The sequence below is a fragment of the Zosterops lateralis genome (assembly GCF_965231275.1).
Source record: "Zosterops lateralis genome assembly, chromosome: 7".
Lineage (NCBI taxonomy): Eukaryota > Metazoa > Chordata > Aves > Passeriformes > Zosteropidae > Zosterops > Zosterops lateralis.
Genome location: NC_139767.1, coordinates 17,441,240 through 17,465,976, shown reverse-complemented (window position 1 = coordinate 17,465,976; position 24,737 = coordinate 17,441,240). Strand labels below are relative to the sequence as shown.

The window sequence follows — 24,737 nt, the reverse complement described above, 5'->3', positions numbered from 1 at the left end:
CAGATAGAGGGAGCCAAATACAAACATTTACCCTCCATAAAGTTATTTTTAAATAATACTACTAATAATAATTTTTGAAAATCCTATGGGAAACTGAACACACATGCACATGCATGCACACTTCATTAATCTGAATATCCTGGGACATAAAGATTTTATTAAATAAAAAACAGGTATGCATTTAATGAGCCTCTGAAATAAAACATAAGCTGGAAGTACCATCACATGTTTTAGATCGGCAACGTTGCGCAGGTTTTCAACGTATTAGGTGTAAGATTTTATTTTCTTTTTTTTTTTCTTTAATAAAAGCCATTTGGATTTAAAAACATTTTTGCTTCAGGAATGTACTACTGTGCCAACACATGAGAACAAGAAGACTCAATATACAATGAATGTGATTAAACCCAATGAAGTACAAAACCAGCATATACACTTAAGTCTCCTCCAAATAACTATCTTCTAAACATCTCTTCAGGCTTTAGAAACTAATACCAGGGCACAGTAAGTCCCAAACATTATTTGGATTTATAGTCTATTTAATTTCTTTCCAAATTAGCAACAATTAAGCTCAAGAATTGGTAATAAAGGACAAGATATTCATACCCAATGCCTCATCCGACAGTTCTTCAGTTGAACATAGATAATGTACAAACTTTCCAACTGAAACATGAATACACATTTATTCCTGGTTTCCAGACAAGGACACATGGTTCCATCCACTGTAAGACTAGTGACTACCAACATCTGAACATTAGTCATCTATATTAGTCGTCAGAAGAAACTCTCTATGTGAAAATAAAATAGTATGCCAAAACTTTAGAAGGTAAGATATGTTTCTTCAGAAAAACAAGCAGTTAAATGAAAACATGTTTCCATATACTTAATACAAAATAATGAGCTGTAAACAACCATAAAATTAAAACTATTTTTTTAAAAAATGCATCAGATTTCCAAAATAATCATCAATGAAAAATGTCTCTGTCAATTGCAAAACAAAGAAGTCACTTAGAAAAAGGAAACTTAAAAGAAGGATGCCAAAGCCACAGGAACCTACATTTCCAATTGTATAAAAGAATCATCCTCCTCAAATATTATTTTTCCTTTCATAATAAATGTTTGACTGCCTGATGTTTTCATGTAGCCCCTATTTATAGAAAACAGAACAATGTTACAGCATGTATTCCCCCAGAGAAGGAGATGCCGCAGACCATTCACAAAGAACAATTTCAAGATGAGTATTTTTCCCAGACCCTACAGCTATCTCAAACACCATGCATGAGAGAAATAATGGTAGGTGAAATAAAATCAGCTTCAACCAAGAGAACTTAAAGAAATTAACACAATTCTGTAGGAAGTGATACCATGAAATGTTTCAAGAAATGAATTCAATAAGCAGAATTTTAGATGGATATACAGGTACTTGTCTGCAAATCAAACACTGCAATACTGAGTAACACATCATGAAAAGAAAGATACCTATCAACTGGGACATTGTTCAAGAGGTGGTATTAGAGCAATATTGATTGCAGTTCCCAATCCAAAATACCAAAGTAATATGAGTATATTTTCTTGCTATTTCTTAACAAAAGATAATATTACCTAAGTGCTTTTTTCCTTGAAAAAAAGTCTAAAATCAAAGCTCATCTGCCAGTTATTTCAACTGTTGATGTGCCTAACACAAGGGTTTTCCTCTCAAAACCCACCAGTTACAGACAGCAAGGAGGTATCAGATCATCACACAGAGGAGGAGCTACTCCCATCACACCAGGTGAGACCACAGCCACACCTCCAAAGTCATTCAACAGCTTCCTCTCCGTCTTCTGATTCTCAACAGACCCTCGCAAAACCAACTGCTGGTTTTTAAATGCCATGTCAGATACAATGACCCAATGATTGGGACACAATCTCATAGTATCTCTTTTCCCCTTGATTTGAAAGAGAAATTTATTTGCTTGAAGGGTTACACACAACTTCTATGTCGTCTAGTTGACAAACAGGCTAACAATGCTCATTCATTCTGAAAGGCACAGGGCTTAATAAATTAATATGAAGAAGAAATAAGTAACTTAGTATTCAGTAACTTAAGGATAAACAACTGTTAACAAGAATAACAATCTCTTGCAAAAATCTCTACTGGTTTATTTGTAAAGAAAAACAGGGCAAAAACTATCTCTATTAAAGAAAAACCAAATCCTACTTTCTAGGATAAGACCTGCTCATGAATGGGACATTAATGAGCTCATTGGAGAAACCACGGCATATGCAGATGAGTCTTTACACTTCTTTCTCTGCCAAAATTCCCCTCACATGTAGAAAAAGATAACTTGATAAACTAGAGCATATCAGGAGATAGCATTTTAACTACAAAGAGAGAAGCGTAACCGGACCTTTGCAATCTGCATCATGAAGTCTTTTTTTAAATCAATAATAAAGGGAAAAATGCAGCAGAACAAAGCTCAGTCTCCAAGAAAATTCAGACACTCATTTGCAATCAAAGAATAATCCTAATCCCTGGGAAATTTAATTGAGGAAACTATTTCACCTTACTTTATTCTCATTCCTTCATCAGTATTATAGCCAAAAATCAGTGCAGTGAAGGTGACTGAAGAAGCTTCTAACACTCAAAACAGCCCAAAAGAAACAAAGTCTATTCTACTTCTCCATTACTAATGATGTTTCTCATCAGGATCTTCAAATGTGAAAGAGATTTTAATGTGAGTATCTACAGGCTTATATGCACAGTCAAACTGCTTTGCTCTAAAATAAGTAAGAGTAACATTCACTAATGAACCACTAAAAGCAGGATTTGAAATCTCCATCTGAGATAATGATACAATAGTGAAATGACAGCTCTGATATTGTGGTTAGTACCCTATTCTCCTCCAAACATTTCTGAGGACCCGTTGATGAGGTTGTGTTGATGGTGCTCAGGACTAATAACCCTGGACTGAGACATACTGTAAATTCCAGAATCTCGTCCTCAATATGAAAGCTGGTACCATAACACTTCATAACATCACCTCAGTTATTTAGAAACTGAATTAATCTAAGTTGTGTAATTAATTGTTTTGGTAATCTAGCGCAACATTAATCTCTCCCTTAGTATTTAGTATCTTAAGCAGGATGTGTTTATTAAAGAGACAAAAATACTTATTCAAAGTCCCAATTCCAATGACGATCAGGGAAAAACAAAACTTCTTAAGTGTTAAGACAGTTTACACAAATAAAGAAGCCCTTTCTTACCCTGCACAGGTTTGGAAACTTTTTAAGCAGTTAAGTTTTTGCTTGTTGCAAGTTAATACTAGATTTTGGGCTGCTTTAGATTTTGTCTATGAAAGTCCAAGAGTTTAAATAAAATATCATACAAATTACTTGATTCCTCAACTGCCATGGCAGATTTAAAGAAGCATCGTTAGCAGATAGCAATTCATAAGACTACACAAGCCAAGTATAAAACTGGTAGGGCATCCAAACACCCATATCTGCAGTCATTCAACATTACAACTGAACCCACAGAACTGGGTATAAACAGATCAGAAACTACAGTGATGATGGCCAAAACAAAAAATTAAGAACACTGAGAAGAGCATCTGCACAGAGACAGAAGAAAGGGAAGAGAAAATGGGAAGTGATGCCGAACGGTTCAAAGGGAGGTTTGGATGATATGCAGCTAAAAGACACAGATCATACACACAGCAATGAAGTGGAGAAGTTGCTTGTAACTGACACGGATGCTCTCAGAGTACAAGAAGCCTGGTGGGTCATGGCTGCTGTGCTGGTTTTGATGCTGTGGGCTGCTGGGCTGTCACACATCTCACTCAGAACACTAGAGAGACTGTCCCTCATTTCCCTGCTCACCCCGCTCTCTACAGTATGCAGCTTTTGATGAGTTCTAAGCATAGTGTGATGGTAGCTTCATTTGCCCAGGAGAGGCCTTCCCAAAATCAAAAATGTTTCCCTCTACTATGACCACTCCTCTCTTTACTAGTTCAAGAGTCAACGATATTCTAAGTAAATTACTGAGGTTTTATCTCCTGACTTTGCAACCAATACTTTAGCTATTTAGTAGTACCATGCTGTAATCAGGTGGACAAGAATTTTTGAAAAAAGCACCACCACTTGCCCATTTTTAAAACATACAGAAACAACTTATTTGAAAAATTTTACTGCCCTAATATACAGGAACCAAGACATTTGGCACAGAGAAAACTTGCTATCAGAGACAAACCATCACACCTGGGCAAAAGATGAACACTGGAGTGACGTTAGACTCCAGGAAGGTGCTTTTGCAACTAGAGTGAGGTTATACACTGAAGCTGAGAGTAGGACCCATCTTTCCATGCTTAAAGAGATTGCATAAACAATATGCATTCACATTCAAACAGACAGAGGACTCCAGAGGAGCAGGCAAACGAAAGTGAAGCAAAGCAGGAAGTCTGGTGAAAGAAATCATCCAGACCAAAGGACTGGACTGGAACTAAGCCAGCAAGAATGGGATGAAATCAAAGGAGAGGGAATCTGGCAAAGACCCATGGAGAACATATCAGTTAAGAAAACGGTGGGGCAAAAAATATGGGATAAATAGTATAACCAAATGAAGTCAATGGAATCGGTAAAACAGAAGACTACGAGAAGTCAATTGGCAATGTCAAAGATAGGGTGCTGGAAAGAAAAAAGACTGCCATTTGGCTGACGGATGACTAATTAATTTGCATTCATTAATTCATTTGTATAAGACACAATAAAGAATAACTTTTTATGAAACAAACAACATGCACTATCCCCTACTATATTAGGTAAGTACTCTATGAAAAACATATGCAATTCTCTAGTTTTGACAGCCTGACCTGTAAGATATTCTCTCTCTCAGGCAGCAAAGATGTAGCAGGATGTCTAACTTCTGGATACGGTTAGCTTTGAATATCTGACTTTTCAACTTGTGTGTGCAAAACTTTACTTATACCCACATAACATATATCATCTCCTAATAATCTTTTAAAGTATTTCAGTTGTAAGGGAGAAACAAAAACTGTAATATATTTTTTTAAATATTATTTTCTGCATTTGTTAGCATAGGAGACAACCTCAAAATCATTAAGCAGCTATGTCAAAAAAAATCTCAACACCACCTTGGCATTACAACTTACGATTTAAAAATTCCTTCAAATAATTTGTCAAATACATTTATTGGAATAAAATGTAACTGCCTAAACATCCACACCTGCAGAAATATAAGCAGGAACTCCAATCTCCATTTATTACCATAAATGGTAATAAATAACTCCATTTATAACTTTGTTTCCTAACTAGTTTAAAAGTGAAAGACTGAGTGAAACAGATTAATTCATACTCAAACGTATGGAGTGTTCCTTTTACTTGACTCTCAATATTTCTTTCTTTATGTCAGATTTCCCTACCCCCTCCATTTTTTTTTTCTTTTAAATATTTGGAACATCTGAAACAGTATGAAAAAGACGAATAGAAAAAGATTATTCACTCTCATAATACAAGATCTAAGGAGCATCAAATGAAATTATGATGTGGCAGATCCAAAACAAGCATACGGAAATACTTCTACATATAGCACATAGTTAAGCTGTGGAAGTCCTGCTCCAGGATATTGGGATACCAAAAAGTATACTTGGGTTCAAAAGGTGAATGGGTAAATTTATAAAATAAAAATCAGTCAAAAGTATTAACCACAAGTATATCATATCTGGCTTAGTCAGTTCTACAATAACAGATTGCAAGAAGCTGGATGCACATACTCTGTTTGCTTAATCTGTTCCTATAATCTTCCCTGGACATCTGTTAGTGGCCTGTCAGAAACATGACACCAGAAGAGATGGACCTTTCATCTGACCTAATTATAGCTCTTCTAGCTTAAGAACACTAAAAATGCTATAAAAATTAACGGGCAAAATTTTGTTTACTATGACATATTTTGTCATATGTCACTTTTCTAAATACACGGGAGCAAAATACTAAGGCCCCAACCTATTTTTAACAGAATGCCTACTGTAACATTTTGAGAAAAAGCTCGTAAATAATGTTAATATACATTTGGATATTCAACAAGTTTGAATTATATTAGAGAAAAAAATGTTCAGAAATCCAAAATTAAGTCTCGGACATTTTAGTTATAATGCTAGAGATACTAGGAGGTCTTCAGCAACATAACTGGCTTTCTGAATTACAGTCTAGCACAGGATGAAATTCACTTTATTGGACCTGAGAAGTTGAGTCGAAAGATCAGTTATGTGGCTTTAACATATACAGTATTTCTGGTGCTTGCTGCAAGTAAGTCAAAAATACCAAACCAAACACAATGCTAAGCACGGTCCACTACATTCACTCATTAATTAGCTCAATATAGTTCATATTTGGAATCTGTCCTATGAGCCACTAGAAGCACGCTCTTTAGCAAGACTAAAATGTAAAGCTTAAATTAGATCAAGGGCTGATAAATCTGATATCCAGGATTTATGTCACATCCTGGGACTCAGAATGCAGTTTTAACTGATTATTATTATTATTATTACTACTACTATTTTTGAGTATTTTCATGGTAAAACTCAAATCTAGTATACCATGGTTAAGGTATTAGATCCAGATTAAAAAAAAAATAGGAATTATTAAAAGAAGAGTTTAAATACTCATTTAGAGCACAGCAGTACGTATTAAGAATGGTTTCAGTGGATCCCCCCATAAACATCAAGATTACTGTCATCTGATCATAACACAAGTGCGACTAACACAGCTGCCATGTCAGCTTCTCTTCAGGGGCTAGGTCTTAATCATAAATCAACTGAATGACTAATTCAACATTGTTAAAACCAGCAAGTAACTGCTTGGAGCCATTCCAGTTTTTACATCTTTCAAAAGGTCAATACACCTACTCAAACACACAATAGTCCTATCTTTCACGGTGTTTTCTTCTTTTCTTGGATTGAAAAATAACACATTGGCACTTAAATATAAGTATGTTTTAACTAACAATTATAATGTTTGTTAATTCTGAGTGACCCAATAAAACAAAGACAATTTTAGTTTTCCTCTACACCCAAAATCAAAAAGCCTCTCCTCTCCTTTGCTGTTTTTAAACACCTCTATAGTTGCAAAAATCTGATGAAAACATTTTATGGCTGAGCATTTCCTGCATTAACCTTACCTTTGTTACAGTAATATTATGAATTAGGCTCAGAAATAAGCTTTTTTGAGAAGAATGACTACAACTAAATGTGGCTTGTATTTCAAATATGAATACCTACCCCCTAAAATAATAACAAAAATCACGAAGTGGCATCTAACAGTAAAATATATTCTAATCATTTACATCTGCTTGCACCACATAAATGACAGAAGCCTACCGTTAGCATCCTTCATAGAAAACATTTATTCTGCTCTTAAATATAAAAGCTATGTTGCATAAACAGAGGATTTAAAACTGGCAGCGTAGCTGAAGGAAAGGAAATAGCAATCTTTCTGGTCCTAGTAGATGCCTTTCCCTATCACACAATGTTTCCCACTCATAAATACATGACAAATACTTCCTCAATCATTTTTTACGAGCAGGGATGCACAGGGGGTAGTCAATGGCTAGCTTGAGGGAAAATAGGAACAGCAGGAGGCAGAAACTGTACTGAAAATGGCTATGTGGTAAATTCTCCTCTGGAACATCACTCAGATACCCAGGCTTTGATCTTTCAGCTACAATTACACTCACATCCATAAGATCTGGGTATACTTTTTAAGAACTAAATCATTAATTATAATAGAAACAGTTAAATGGCTTCATTATATGACTCCTCAACTCAAAGATCTGATTTTTTACAAATTAAAAATTGCAATTTATCCAAAGATTTGCTTTCAATTGGGTTTAACTATGTCATCATCACAACTAGTCTCACAAAAAACATGGGGTGACTGGCGACAGCTAAATCACAGACTGGCGTCGCCTAAGTAGTCTGGCTACCATTAGGGTCTGGGAAATGGTATTTACTGTACAATTAGAGCCAGTGAGCTCTACCTGTAATCATCCAAATACAGGTGTGAGGATCCTTTTTTGGACAGGGAAACCGACTCATCCATTTTCACATAAACTTCCACATCTGTACTGTTACAGCAAACCTTAAGAAACCACAGCATTTTTACTTTCAAAAAAGTATCACCTTACAATAACAGAGCAAATACGACTACCCTGATTTTAAATAATTCCTTGGGTAGAATCACTTCTTAAAAATTTAAATTGTCATGCCCAAAAAATATTTAGAGGAAAAAATTAATTTAAATTTATAAAATTTGGCCAAATATGAATAGCTTACATTATTATATTGCTTGTCAAGTCTATTCTGAAATCCTTGCTTGGGATTGAGAGGGTTTGTTATTAAAACATGTAAAATTTTGTTCTTTAGTACCAATGCAAAATGTCTTGGAGTATCAAAAGGACAGTTTTAGTTGCAGTAATTTCACAGAATTTATTCTAATGATTTATTGGAGTTAACCATCTGACATTAATTATTGTTTTGGCTTCTAGTCTATGAATGTTTATTTTTCAGTTTAAAGCCTTCTCACTCTTTGATATCATATGGAAATGAGAATTTTTAATGGAAAATTGAAACCATGTGCATCTAAGTACTTAATGAAGTACAGGGAGAAACAGAGGGTGTACTTTAGGAGAATTCAGATATTCTGCTTTAGATACTTTTGATTTGTTTGGATGAGTTACATGCATATATCTGTTCACAAACATGCATTTATACATCTTCAAAGCATCTTGCAAGTACAGTGTTTAAAATTCTGAATTGTAAGAAAAGATCTGCTGTTTGGTCAGGTTTTTTTTAAACTAAACACACTGCTATAGATTTTCCTTCATCATATACTAACTGTTCCCTCCTCCACAGAGCAGTATTTATGCCATCTAGAGCTTCCAATGACATGCTAAATGCTGTGCTTCTCAACAGTGGATCCCCACCATATGTCTACCATGTTAGGACTGGATCTTCATCCAGTTCACTGAATGTCTGATAGACGGATTTTGTAACCATCACACACCTGAGTCACAATATTGATGTCAGAAACACATGACTAAAACCTGAGCTATTCATGACATTAAAGCCCATCAAAACAGGCCTGTAAACCACAAGCAACACACAGGAAGTGGCAAGAAAGCCAGGAACCCAACTGCAAACAGAAGAGTAACGTTAAAATGTGCAATTTTGTTGGAAAGACTTAGTGCAACTCACATAGCTTTAGTCTTCTGGCATTCAATTCATTCTTTTGGAATGAAAAAGATGTTGTTCAGACAACCAGCATTATAGAACATGCTAAAGCCATATGCTTATTTAAATAAGTACTTTTAAATGTAATCTATTTTCTTCCAAGTTAATGGATTCATGTTAAAACGTAAGGATGGAAAGCATATTCTTTTTTGCAGTTTCAGCCAAGGTTTCACCATATGCATTGTACTCAAGTAGCATGTCAATGGGAGCATAACAAGCAACAGAAGTGCAAGATAGTTCATATAGATATTTTAATTAATATCCTTGATGATCTAAATGTGCAAGGAATTACTGACCATTGAAAAATGTGAAACAGAAATATAAATTTAGACATTTAACCTGTACACACTCACCACTTGTTTTTCTTTCTAATGTAGTCTTTCTCAGAGAGATTAACCAGGTAGATCATTGGTTTTGAAGTAAAAAACAAATGTTTGTTCAAAACATCAATCTGGAAGTGAGAAACAGAGGGTAGAATTTTAAAAACAGTTTACACCAACTCCAATTAGTTTTAGATCATTTTCCTCATGGCACATCTGAGAAGGCTACAGAATTTAAGTGTAATAAATGAATCACAGATACGTATAGATTCAGCTAATAAATTTAACATTCAATACACTATGAACATGAAATCTAAAAAATAAAAAAACACAACAACTTTTAAAAGAACTAGTAACAGGTAACAAAATTAGAAGTCAATACATGGAGTAATATTTATAGCCTACCTCTTTGTCATTCCAATCATGATAGAAGCGGACAGCTTTCTTTTCATCTATTACCCATGTCTTGATTTTGCACATTACGTCCTATGCAAGATCAAAAAAAAAAAAAAACCAAAGTCAAAAACTCAGCTGGATATCAAGACTATTCTCTTCCATAAACAAGGCATGTATGAATTAAGATTCAAAACATACACACAAACTAAAAATTAGATAATACCTTTTAGAAACAAATTTTTACTCTCCCAGAAAAACAGAAATTTCTGCTTTAAGTCACTAAAGAGCAATATGAATTATTAAACTCATCCAAATCTCCCACATTAAGTTACATACACAATACTCAAGTATCATCTCTTGTCACCAAGAACATCAGCAGAGCTCGTAAAATATATGTAAAAATCAGTACATTTTAGATTGCTTTTCAAACTCAGTAAGACACAACATTTCAGCATCCAGCGGGAGAGACCACGTACAATATAAACATGCCATTAAGAAAAGGGAATGGGTGGGACAAAACACAGCAAATATATTTATTTTTTTTTTTAAATTGTGAGCAAAAGAAATGGAGCCTATTATTGATGATCCAGCCTCAAGAAATTAATTCAAACGGCCAAAGCCCTTTTTATTCTGCATTAATTTTTTGCCAACACCTTCTCCCTCCCCCCCCAAAATGAAACCTGCCAAAGCCTCCATTACACAATGGCAAGAGCCTTGCACTGGTGACCTCCAACCAGCTGCATTCACTTTCAGAACATCTCTCTCGGCAGGAAATCTAAAGGCCTTTTAGTTAGCAAGCTAGTGTGCATTCAGAAGGAGTAACTGCAGGAAGAGCCCAATGTGCTTTGTTTCTCTGGCCTTTCTTCACAGAAAGATTAATCATCTGTGAAATGGAAACGGCAAACAGCAAGTGACACAAACTGAACCCTTCAAGCCTTTCCTCATCAGTTTTGTGGTCGTGAATCCGAAAGCTGCGTGTGGCACGGTTTTCCTTACAGGCAGGTGTTAATAAAAGGCTCTTGGGTCTGAAAGGTCAAACTCTGCTCTTCTAGGAGTAGTACATTTTAGAGTCGCCTATTTTTTGTTGTAGATAATTTATGATCATGCTTTAAATAATGCATTTTTTAAAGTTGTAATTGATGCAACTGAGCATTAAGATCTTTAAAATACAAGAAACATTCTGTGAACTGTTGAGCACACAACATTTTTTGCACTTAATGCTATGCAGTTGAAGTACATTTATAAACAACCACAAATAACATCAGTATTTACTACTGTCTTTTCTAGTCTTGCAGTAGCTTTAGTGGAGGAAAAAAAATAAAAGAAAAAGCTCTTCTAAATCTTCAGATCCTGATTTGAAACACTCCAGGAACAGGACTCCCCACAGATTTTAACAAGGAAGGGGCAAGCTAAAACTTTTAATGAAATCTAACATGTTCTGCCTAAGAATAATCACTTTTACTCTCCTATAACTGAATTTCACTCATAAATGTTTAAAAGTGGCTAATATAACACCATTTCCTACAAGGAGAAGATCAAAATGCTATATTACAAATGCATTATGATTAAAAAAGCACTGTGCAGCTTTGCTATTAACTGTTCTTTAAACCCTAAAAGGCTTCCCATAGATCTCACTTGGCACTGCATATACAACCTTTGACAAGTAATGTAGACCATTTTTATTCATTGCCTAAAATTGTAGGCAATTATGTGCGTCACACTGGCCACCTGCAAATTCTGAATGCCTGCTCCAGTTGTCAGAGCAAAAAACTAATGTCGGAGGGGATTAATCTAGGGGGAGAGAGTCCTCTTTAATGGCTCCAGCAGGTGAAATGGCCCAGCTGGTTACTATGATGAGTGGCCAGAACAGCTTATGTAGAGACATGCAACAAGATTACACATAAAGAAGAAAACAGTGGTACCATCTTATCTTTAACCCTATGTGCTTTCTATTTTTTAATTAATCAGTATAAACAAGATAAGGGAAGCAATTCTACCAGTAAGTACTTTTCACTTAAGATCTTTATCCTCAGCTTCTCTTTACATAGATATATATAAAAATCAACACAATCACCAAGATTCCTGTTCAGCAGTGAAGGAATTCTGGTTACACACTATTTTGGGTTTTGGATTAGTTCTGTAGGCACCTACCACACGGCTTTCAGCATTACAGTTTCTCCCACAATAGCAATGCATTGCTACATAAAGATTGGAGTAAATAAAAATCAACAGAAAGAAACCACTATAGCAGAACTCAGCAGAGCCAAACTTTTAAGTTTCTGCTTAAGCAGAAATGAAATGTTTTGTAATCACACTGTAAGGGGAGCTACATAACATGGAACCTCCAGAAAATTTCAAGCATCAACACAGCAAATAAAATTTGGCCTTTCTAAATCCTATCTAAGCACAGAGTTGCCAATCAAAACCTCTCCTCCACATTCTTATAGTGACACACAGTCTAAATCCATTTTGGCACTGACCTAATTTTAATAACTTCTCCTTTACATACCTGACTTGGTGCTGTTTGCAACTAATGTTCTAAAGGAGTGATTACAGGGACAACTTCCACAGGTAAGGCTGACCTTCAGCTTTATATGCTGGGGAGAACTGACAGCTGTACACTCAAAATTTTATTCTGGTTTTATAGGCAAGTTGGCAAAGCATTGGAAAAATTTCTTTAGATAAAAGGATGGAAATCTGTAAGCAAATGTAGCACTCTTGTATGAAGCTGATGAAACAGTGAGACACGAAGAAGTTCTCTGATGGACTTTATGGGCAGCAGTCACACCATCACACCATGCAGAATGTAAGGTAGACAGTCCAGAAACTTAAAAACGTGTCAGCTGAACTTGGATTCCCCTGCATCAGTGGTGATGTTCCACTGAAATGGGACTTAACTCCTTAACAAGAAATTGTTAAACAGAAATGACAATATGAAGAAAGGGTCACGTTCCCACATATTTCTTTTTAACTCAGCTGCCCCAAGACTCTAAACAAACATTCAAACAGCACATTTTTGGGTTATTTCTCATGGAGCATAATTTTAAATTATTTGCTTCTATTTAGGACTGACGAAATAATATAACCTGATCTTTTTATCTTCTCTTTTACTGTACCAGTCATTTAAACACATTTAATCACTACTCAAGTTAACTTTGAGATGCTTAATAATAGAACACAGAGCAATAATCATCTTTGTTTTATAAGATCTGGCCTCCCCAATTGTACACTTTGAGGTCAATCTGTCACCAGTAGAATGATCCACTTTGCCTTCTTTGATGAGAGGGGTACTCTTGTTTTCCAGCTAGCAACACTGTAACAAGAGCCATTCTGAAAGCCACCAAAAATCCCTCCAAATTCCAATTTGTTTACAGTTGTCAAGGCATATGAAACACAGCAAACTTAATGAATATCAAATATCTTTGTTTTAAAAACCAGCTAATTTCTGACTATATGCATGGCAATATATTTAGCACATACGAATACTCAGTATATTTAGCCATTGAAACACAGCAATTTAATTACATCCTGCTCTCATCTTCCAAAGACCACAAGTAGTCAACCCACAGATGCTAAGCAGGACATTCACAGTAAGTCCAGCAGTATAAAATAATGAAATACATGTAAATTGCATATAGCAGATTTACCAAGACCTGCTCATGAGACACTACTTTATAGAAAAATGTGCATACATTAATAGACTTTCTGGATGAATGATAGTAATAATGTGTGCCAATGCCAAATTCTTCTTACAGCATGAGGGACTAAACTGAAGCTTGGAAAACTCACTTGCCTACTTGGCATCAGAGAATTGCGATTTTTTTTTGTTGTAAATTACCAGGGCATGTAATTAACTTCCGCAAATTTAATAAAGAAATAAGCAGTTGTGAGGATTATCACTTCACACTTCAAAGTGCAAGTGAATTCCCTGTGATCCTGCAGGCAGTGCAAAAGTCTCCACTACTACAGAGTAACTATGAGTACTGTAGGGTCTTTCCCCCCACCAAGGGAAATATAGAGTGTTTTGCAGCACCTTAATCGTTGCCTTCAAAACTTCCAAGATGTAAAAGCTTACCATCTCCATGTAAAAGGTTCAAAAGCACTTAAATACTTTTTATTAAAATGTTTCAATTGTCTAAAATTCTACCATTTACACTGCTCTGCTGCTTGGATAACCTACAAGGATCGTACGAGGTACAAGGAGTACCTAAAACATTATCTGCAGCTCTTAGTTAGCTCCTCTAATTTCATTCCGAAGTCCAACATCATTGCGTATCAGTAATGAAGGTGGTAGTACATAAATAACATATCCTGACTTCCCTTAAGGATCTGGCTCAGTGGCAAAAGGTATTTCTTTAATAAATCACTGCATATACTAAATGGAGTCAACACCGCCTATCGAGTAGATCTCAGAATACAACAATAAATATAAACCCCAGTGTGTGTATTTCTGATAGCACTCCAAACAAACTCTGACTTTCACTGGTTACCATCTTTCAACAGCCAAAAAAGGCCATGTTAATGACACACACATTCTGAGAATAGTAAATTACTAACAACAGAAACCTATGTAGGGAGCAGAACTGCCCTACAGCTTTAGTGAAAGCAAACGATGCTTTCACTAGAAACACTGAAGTTCATACACTGCTGGGCAGGGGACAAAGGGAGGGTGGATACAATATTTACCAATAGAGGACTTCCCTTTGCCAGAGTGACTGAGAAGCCTGGAGGGTCACAAGCAAATGAACTGTACTGTAACTAGAAGACTATACTGGAGTACATAAATAGCCTAGTGTCCAATGGGAGTAATTCTACACTTATCTCTGCTGAAATAATGAAAAACTGGAGAAAAAACAGAGGTTTTGAGAAAGTGCTTATACATGAAGACTTGGTGTTCTTAAATTCTATGCTTTTATTCTTATTGCATTTTATATATATATTTATATATATATATAACAGAAGCCTCACAGGGTTTTATACAGGGTTTTTCGCTCTAGCATAGAGAAATCAAACAACTGCTAAAGCTTGACAAATACAGACTAAAGCTGTGTCTTATTTCTAAACAGTAAAGGTAATTAATTACTGGCATAGCCTATACAAGTTAAAGTAATTTAACCCTAGACAGAAAATATTTAAATAAAGGTTAATTTTTCCCATAAGAGATACATTCCATTTTAACCACAGTTGTAAGGATTAAGTTGGGTTATGTGAGGGATCAAATTGGATAATTATTATTCCATCTGGCCTTCAAAATTTCAAAATGGCTTTTCAGATACAGACAGAGAACAATGCTATTTGAGGTACTCATAGCTAGTTTATGCTGCACCAAGAGCAATTTATTGAGTACACACAATTTTCCTTATTAACATGAGGTGTCTGGAGTGCACCGAGCCCACAGTCCTTCTATTCACAGCTTTCCTCGGAAATCAAATCTTTTCACTTCTATTGAGCATAGCCTCAGCTCTCTGCTCTTCCTAGAGGTTTTCTGGTGATTTAGAAGATTGAGGCTGAAGTGATATAGTAAGAATTTATTCTAAAAACACTGTTTAAAAACAATGGTATTTTAAAGGACAATTAAGACAAATTTTGCAGCTTAAAGAAAAGGACAGATCATGTGTTTTCACTGTGGTATGTGCTTACATAAGCTGTAGCAGCTGGGTGCAGGAAAGAGAACAAGCCAGGTACTGCATCAACTGGAGTGACAATGAGCTCCTCTGTGGTACAAAACAGTGTCTAATCTCTAACAATTCTCTTGCTCACTGACTTTAATAAAAATACAATGGGACAAGTAATGAGTTTAGGACAAGTGTATTATCCTTTCTTCTATTTAATACCTTCTCACAGCGCCAGTACAAGCTCTACATGATATAAGATTCACTTAGAACTAAATGCCAATAATGTTTATGAACCACAACAAGCACTTTCACCCAAACATTCTACAGGCATTCCAAGCAATGTAATTCATGTCAATAATCCCCAGATTCTCCTGTGTGGGTCATCCTTGTAGGCTCTACAGCATTATACATGAAACAACTCAGTCACTTGTGGCTTCTCAAAGGAATAAGCAAGAATACAGAAAGCAGTCCATCTACAAGTGATTATTTCCAGCAGTTCAGAAATTCAGAACAGGGAAATTGCACTGAAAAGTAAAATGAGATATATTTCGCAGAGCCACACAGAACTTTTTTTATTGGATTAACCAATCCACAAAAATTTCCAAATAAATTAATGTGTGAATGCATTTGTTGTAGATTTGTGTGAATTGAGCCAAATGAAATAGGTGTCTTTTTCAGAATACTGCTGTTTTTATATAGTGTTATTTTGGCATATGCACATACAATTTAAAATGGCCTGGATCTAGACATACTCAGAGAGGCATGCTTTACAAAATTAATTACTTTAAGCTACTTGTCAAATCTACACAGGAAAGATCAGCCTTGACAGAAAGTATTTAAGCCCTGACTTCTCTTTGTCTATTGATAATACCAAAAAAATCCAAACGTGTGTTTACACATTATGTACTTTTAAGTCAGGCTTTACTACCAATCAATTCACAAACATCTGCCACACTACAATCAAAATGTTCTCCAGAATGAACTTTAATTTCCTCTAAATACCACATTAAGCACAGTAAATGGTCCACTCAAGATTTTAGGCATAATTATATGCATTAAGAATATAAATATTTTCTTGATTCCCTGTGATTTAAGTTAGCAATTGTAAAAGCCATCAGCAGCGAGTATGTCAACAGTGTAGTATAGACTGCTCCTTTCTTTCCATCTCCTGAGGAATAAACTGGCCTCTCAAACTCTCCTCACAAAAGGACACCAAAGAAACTGGCAAAAAATTTTATACAATTTATCCCTGTATTTCTCTTCAACTTGGAATGAAAGAAAGGTGAACATTCCCAACTGACATCATCAGTTAGAGGAAATAAGAGTTCATCCATCCGTGAGAACTCTGGCAAGTGGTTGCAGCAAGAGGTCAGCGAATTCTGCTTGGCACCATCCCATTCATCAGAATATTGCAGGAAGGAAAGATTTTCATCCAGTATATATTGGTAATAAGAAGAAACTGAATCTACCAGTTCTTTGATGTATGCCAAGTATCTCCCACACCATATTGGTGATTTTAACAACAAATGATGAACAAAAGAACATCTTTCAAACAGTTACTATATTCTCAGGACAGAATGAAGACGTTAAATGTAAGGGAGGAGAATGGAAGGGATTTAAGCTACTTAAACTACCATTAGGAAGATTTTGCTTTACTCTTCATAGTACATATATGCTGACAAACACAATGACCATATCAGAGTGTAAGTATTCGTTATTAAGTCATTGCCCAGCATGAAGTTTGATGCCTTTCTTTTAAGTTGAATATGAACTAGATGGTTCTGCTACCATTACACTAAAAAGGAGTCTCTAACTGCTCTTTTCATAACTGCAATTGCTTTTTCTGTTACAAAACGTGCTTGATTTGATAAACTAATCTTATTTTTAAAATGACAGACTTTACAATGGAGACTTGTGAAAGCATTCCATTCAACTGAACACTGGAAGTTTAAATCCAGTGAACGCTGATCCTGACCTACTGCAGAAGCCACATTTCAATTGAAAATTGGAACTTCAAACACTGTGCACATAGATTCTGACCTAAAGATTGTGTCTTCATACCACTAACATCAATAATGTGCATCAACTCAAATACAAACAATACCCTTGTAGTCAGATATGTAGACCTCAATACTGTTACCTTAAGAATTCCTGTTTGCTGGAATTCAAGACTTTGGGCACCAACAAATGGCTGAAGGAATAGCTATCTGTTGCAGAGCTATCAATTTCTAAGGACTATAACTGAATCTGGCTGGAGGGACATTGGAAGAGAATCCTGCAATAATGTTCAGTTAACTGTTTTAGATGGTATTAACTTAAATACTTTTGTCGCCAGGAAAAATCACGCCAATTAAAAAAAAATATTTTATCAATTGTACATTCTGATTAATAAAGTAATACATATTTGAATTTTACTTTGAAATCCCCTGCTATCCAAAATGACAGATGAGTAATAAGCTAACACTAAAGTTTAACTCAATATCTATCTCAAGTCTCTGCATATACCAGCACTAGACAGATTTAAAATATAAAACCAAAAGTACTCTGATTGCTTTCTGAAATTATATTTGCACTGTTTTAATACATGCAAATAACAGGAGTATTTTTATTCTATAATATCTCTTTAGAAGCTTATAGCCAAAATAATATTTAAAGGTATATCAAGTCTGAAGGACTAATCCTTTTATTACTCCTTAGTAATAGCAGACATTAATTTCTGAGAAGGCAGTGGGAATATTTGCAAAACAGGAAATACATGTGTAAAGGAAGCCATTCCAAGCATATGTCAACATTACATTTTGGTGATCTTGGACCATATTGTGCCATTGATTTTTAAGTAGAACTTGAAAATTATTTCATTGATGGCTCCCTAAGACAGTCAGCTATTTTATTTCTGCTGACAGGGGACTGAGAAATCAATTCTCTGAGAGGCAGGACAAACAGTTAACACTATTCAACTGCCAAGCCAGGTCACTGCACAAAGGTGGATTTAACACCTGTAGGCAATGTGGGCTTAGACAGAGGAAAAATTAAAATTAACAAGTTAGAACACCATGCCAGAAGGCAGACAACCAAGTACAAATCTCAGATTTAACTACTGTCAACTGATACACACACAATTGTTTATTTTTCTCCTCCTAAACATTTTGGAGATTTCAGACAACCAAGTTATAATTGTGGTGGCTTACTGATAAAGTGAATCTTCTAAAGCAGACAATTCATATTTATAAAACAAGACAAATGACTTCTGTAACTCTCAACCAGTTGAAATTTTTGAGAATCCAGATCGCAAGCATCTTTACCTTGAATTGTTCCAAAAGGAATGGGGGAAAGAAAACAATAAAAAAGAGAGATACTAAAATTTTAGCATCATGCTTAACAAACAAAACCAAAACAATCTATGAATACCACGTTTTTGCTTTCATAACTTCCTAGTTTTCCCAAAAGGAAAAATGACTAGGAACACTCGGTGCACAGATAAGAGCTGTTTGTTCCACATTTCTGCTACAGTAGAATATTGATAAAACCAGGATATTAGCAACAGCTGTGTATTATACTGGCAAATAATTTTAAAAGGCAAATCCTGAGAAGTTCTCTCCCAGTCCTGTCCCACGCTCTTTTTTTTTTTTGGAGACAACCTGTTTGGAGAAAAGGCCAAACTGTCTCTTTGTGATTTTTTCTTTCCCCCTGGAAAGAGCAAGACTTGAACAGTAGCTGAAAGCTGCATGGAAACATTACTAATTGTGCTCGACAGGGAAGTCTCTCTGTGACAGACAAGCTAAATGCAGAATGCAACGGATTTGAGAGGTGCAGACCATCAAACAGCCAAAATGCACTCCTAACCTTTGGCTACCACCTAAGGAAGGAGGCATAATCTTTAACTCCTTTTGTCACTATTCCCACATGGTTTCCCTCTTAGACCTGTAAGTCATTTACTGCATGGTCAATCCTGCTATATTGTACTTTAATATATTATATAGAATGCAATGTGGTTGCATTCTCTGCCACACAAAACATGAAAGGAAAAGAGGCAGGGCAAACAGTACAGGAGCGCCTCACAACCCAGTGGATGAACATCTGAAGTCCAGTAGTGGCTGGAAATGCCCAAGAGCTGCTGTAATATTCTCACAGCTACACAAACCTGTTTCTAGAAGCTGCCTAAGGATTGCTTTACCAGGAGAAGAAAAGAGCTTTCACAAGCCTTCACCATTAGAAAAGTCTGTTTCACAAAGTCTAGTGTATATACATTACAATGCAAGCATACTTGTCACAGGGAAGACAAGCAAGAAGGTCCAAGATCAGCAAGATTCACAGGCATTATGCCCCACAACACTTCCTTGAAGAGATTTCCTAGTGACTATAGTTCCTACGTGCAGCCTTTGTCTCAACGGAAGCATTAATTGGTGCCTCCTCACTCTGTTCAGCCACCCCTTCCCTCGAAACAAAGGAATTTCAAGCCTTTGAAACCTCTATTGTTGTTGACAAACTCAGCTGAGACTGGTCATGTGTAACAGCTATTATTGGGAACACAACTGGCAGAGCAACATGACTTTGAGAACCTGATGTTTTCTGTGCATGTGTTCATAAAAACAGGATTTAAAAAGCACAACAAATGACAGGAAGTGTATGTTACAAATACCAGGCGACAAAGTCATTTTGACCGGTGAACTACAGGTGAAGTAAGAGTAAGGAGACTGAAGGAAGAGGCAAAGAAATGGATGAGAAACTGAAGCTGGGTAAAGACAGATTAATAATAAAGATTTGAAACTTTTCTTTAAATAATTTTAATTGAACTTCTAGATTTGAGGTTTTTATTTGGTGTCTCCCTTAATTTGAGAATAATCTGACATTTTCTGTTTTCAAACACATACCAACTTCCTGTAATTAAAAAAGAACTAAGAGCAACTCTTGTCATACAATCACAACTGTACCTACCAACCATTAAGTTACAAGATCACTATTACAAATTCTATTTAAAACACACTTCAGTTATAATTCTTTGTAATCACAAAGGTGCCAACTTCTTCCTTCGCACAGGAAGAACATAGATTATGATATAAAATCCTCAAAGCATCCAGAGAGGTACACTCAAAAACCAGATAGGAACGTTCCACCACAAGGAGCTGAGCAAAGCTGTTTCCAAAGACAGCCACACAACAAAGTAAGTGAGAAGAGCTCGAGGCTGGGGCAGAACAGCACCACAGCACTCCTCATTTTCATCATGTCATACCAATGTAAAATTTAGCTTTAGGATGAACTTTGAATTCGCTGCGGACAGGATTTTTGCTTCCTCCTTTCTTTAACATGAATTAAAAGGTGAAATACTGTGTGGATGCTATTTGAAACTGTAGGCATAAACTGCACTGTTCCTCTAAGCGTGTGAAACCTTTTGTAAAAGATAAAAATCACTGCCCACATGTACCCAGGGCTGGGTTTGCATGACAGATAAGACCTTAAATGAAGGTTCTTAAATGAAGGTTCTCTCTCTCTGGACTTACATGAAAGCCTTTAAATCATCCAACAATAGCTATTTTTTCTGGCCTAGATGAATCAAGAAATAAAATACCTTTCATGCCACATGAAGACTAGTTCTTCACCAACAGAGGCTACCAAAAAAGTGCTTTTTAACACTGCATCATGGAGCTGAATATTTTGGAAAGGGATGTTAACTTTCAGCTCCTGTTTCCAAACACTAGGTAGGGCAAACAAATTTCACTGCACTTCAATACTGATAAATTAACCTAGCAGCACCAATATAACGATGTTTTTCTTACTACTTACTATCAAAAAATCCATCTGAGAAAACCAAGGGTTTTTTAATACATACTTGCTAGACATAAATAATCTATTTACACAGTAATAAACGGCTGTAGTAATTAGAGAATACATTTTATATACCACCTGAAATATTTATAGAATATTAATGACAAAGAAAAATTAATAACTAGACTACTGGCAAAATGTAGGGGACTCAAAAGTCAAGTGGCAGTAAAATAACAGTTTGCAAAAAATATACTTTGAAGTTGATAATTATTTTACATTACTAATTTACAAAGAAACACCACTATTACCCTGTGATAACTGAGCTCATTTAAGCAGCTTTCCTCAACAACATTCTAAAATTAATTTCAACTAGCAATCTTTATTTAGCATGCACTAAACTCACATCAAAAAATACATTCACTTGCTGGCTCTAGGAATACTAATATCAGCATCATAGTAGAACTTAACAGCCGGAATAAGTGAGAAGTAACTTTGAATTAGAACTAGACATTGATGTAAGTTTGACAAAGGATTGGCCATTCTCATGCAAATCTCTGCCAGCAAAACAGTTACATTTCTAAAGTTACATTTAGCTACATCTATGAAATACTACACTGAGAGCACAGCCAGTCATTCTAGTATTTTTTCAACTCGTAATAATAATTACTTTAAAATACATATAACAATAGTAGTAGTGTTTTGTGTTACATACGTAGGACCAATAAGACAACCCAACAATATAAATAGTTCAATTCAATACCAAGAAGAATTAATGATTTACTTTTATAGGTCATGTACTTACATATTCAGGTTTTAATTTCTTGTCTCCTCCTCTTACAGCTACTTTTTCAAGCTTATCTATGCTCTGCATGATCAGCTCCTCATCCTTAAGTCTAAGTTCTTCATGTATTATTTCAATGTCACGAACAGGATCTACACTTCCTTCAACATGAGTGATATCATCATCTTCAAATGCTCCTAAAACAAAAAAACACTTAAATTAACTATTAAGCTAAAAAGACACAAAATATATATTTAGAACATACTATAATGAGTCAAACTGAAAAGCCACATGGTCGTCCCGCCCATGTACAAGTGTCCTGTGCAATGTTTTATATCATACTGGTTTAGTATGTTAATTTACACATCAACTCCAGAATCCAAAGCTCCCTCTCCATATATGCAAAGCATAGCACTTTGCCATTTCAGGACAGGATTTAAAGCATTTAAGAGTTTCTCCTACAAAAGGAATCGGCCAGAGGTGTTTCCTGAAAGTAGCTGGTGTGTTTAACAATATCTAAGCTAGAAGTAGCAAACACAGTAGCTAAACTGAACATTGTAGAACATTTTAATACACACAGTAATGATTACAAGAATCATGGAAAGAAAACCTTAAATATCACCTTGGCAGACCTCACAGGCTGCCCAATTTTATGCATTAAGAAATGAAGTTATAGACAAAGATTTCTGAAGTTCTGAACGACTCTTAGTGTTTCCAAGGGAAACAGGGCTTAGAAAAAAAGGCCTGAAATCATCTGGCAGACCTCGTCCCTGTTTCAATCTACTTTATCACTGTGGTTCTGACGGTGATTAGATAATGAACCACTCAGACACACAATTTACACAGCAGCTAATTTCATCGGCCTGATTTGAGGGTATGGTTTTTAGGGGGCCATCAAAGAAGCAGATGAAGGTGCATTTGTCATATATGAGTGACAACCATTCACAGTATCTGAACAAAATGGTGCTGGCCCTTATTAGAAACACATGCTATTATCACATATTTAAAGTGCAGTTGAAGCCATAATTTCAAATTGCCAACTGGAAACATAAGGTTAAAACAACCAGATATTACTGACGCATGTGTGCTGACTTCATGCCCTTCTGATGACAATCTGGCAACGTAATTCAGCTAGGATTGAAATTATCAGATAAGCAGCATCATTTAAAAAAAAATCCTAGTCCCCCAAAAAAATCAATACATGTTTTAAAAATAAAAATATTAACAATTAAAAAGAGTTTATTACTTCTTCCTGGATCAATTTTCAGGGTATTTACATGCCTAAACTGTAACATTAAAGATATACATGAGAAATTAGCCATGGAAAAATGTTATTTGAACATTACAAAAATTAAAATCAACAGATTTCTTATACAGGAAAGAAATTCAAGACATTTCTTGTATGGAAAGAGATACAAAACAGGGTAAACAACACACAATTCCTTAATGGATATACAGAAAGTTGTAGGGGTTCTTCGTCATCGTCCACCTTGAAGACCTTAAACTTCATCTTTTCTTTTAACTTACCAAAACCCAAGGTTTTAGCAACAAAGCTCTTATATCAATAGAGCACATGGAACACAGGTTTAAAATGTTGTTCATAATCAAATATCAAAATGATTTTTACATAAACTTAAGAATAGTCTTTCAAATAGTGGTCATCAGAAGTTTCCTCCTCTTTCATTAACTGTTTCTCTCCAAAGTAGATCCATGAACTGCCTAGGTACAACCAAAATTACCTCAGCAATAGATCCAAATCTGATGCTGGCCATGATGGGAGAACAGGCTGCTCTGTTAAATGGAAACACTCCACACTAATCTATACCAATGCTAGACAATCAAGGAAGAATCTTGATGCTGAAGAACATATCATACCTTGTCTTCTATAAATCCTTACTTGCACACCTGACCAAATGAGATATAGGCTGCTCAGATGAGCTAACACTAGAAAACAGTTTAACAGCTCTGTTTTAATTTACAAGGAAAACATTGAATAAAAAGGGTAGAAGTAGGAAGAGGTCACCACACAGATAAACAAAAAGTCTACTTTCCTCAGCCTTCTCAACAGATACACAACATTCATTCAGCTAAAGGTTTAACTTTCTTTCTTGTATCAGGAAAAAAAGCGTCCATTACCATGTAAATAATACATTCTCACATCCTTCTGCATCTAGTGTCCATGGGTTTAAAAGCAACAAAAAATCCCCATACTGTTAAGTCAGGAGAAAAGATGCATGACCATGAAGGTCTTGCATTTAAAATACAAAAATAAAAAGTAAAGTAAACAGCTTGTTTTGGTCTTAAGGAAGACTTAATCCTTCCTGAAAAAGCAAGTGTAAGGTAAACTAGTAACAACAAAACCAGCTTATTTATTAGTTATACTTTTCTGTTTTCTTCAACAACAGCTTCATTTCTTCACATCTTCCCATTCCTTTTTACAAAAATTGTTCTTTATTCTTCCAAACCAAATTAATTCAGTGTATTTCCACCCTATAAAAATTGACCCTGCAACTTCACCTTTGCTCACTTCCCAGTCCACTAAAGACCTTAACCCATGGACTCTACAAAGTTCTGCCTGTTT

The 24,737-nt window shown here is 35.5% G+C and overlaps 1 protein-coding gene across 1 annotated transcript in view; it reads right to left on the bottom strand.

The window, feature by feature from the left end:
* OLA1 (Obg like ATPase 1) overlaps positions 1 to 24,737 on the bottom strand; it is a 94,378-nt gene that overhangs the window by 28,157 nt on the left and 41,484 nt on the right. The window contains exons 5-7 of the mRNA XM_083865113.1: positions 22,178 to 22,353; positions 10,007 to 10,087; positions 9,635 to 9,732 (exon numbers count right to left, since the gene is read on the bottom strand). Coding sequence (XP_083721239.1) covers positions 9,635 to 9,732; positions 10,007 to 10,087; positions 22,178 to 22,353 — 355 coding nt within the window. The remainder of the gene's footprint in view (positions 1 to 9,634; positions 9,733 to 10,006; positions 10,088 to 22,177; positions 22,354 to 24,737) is intronic.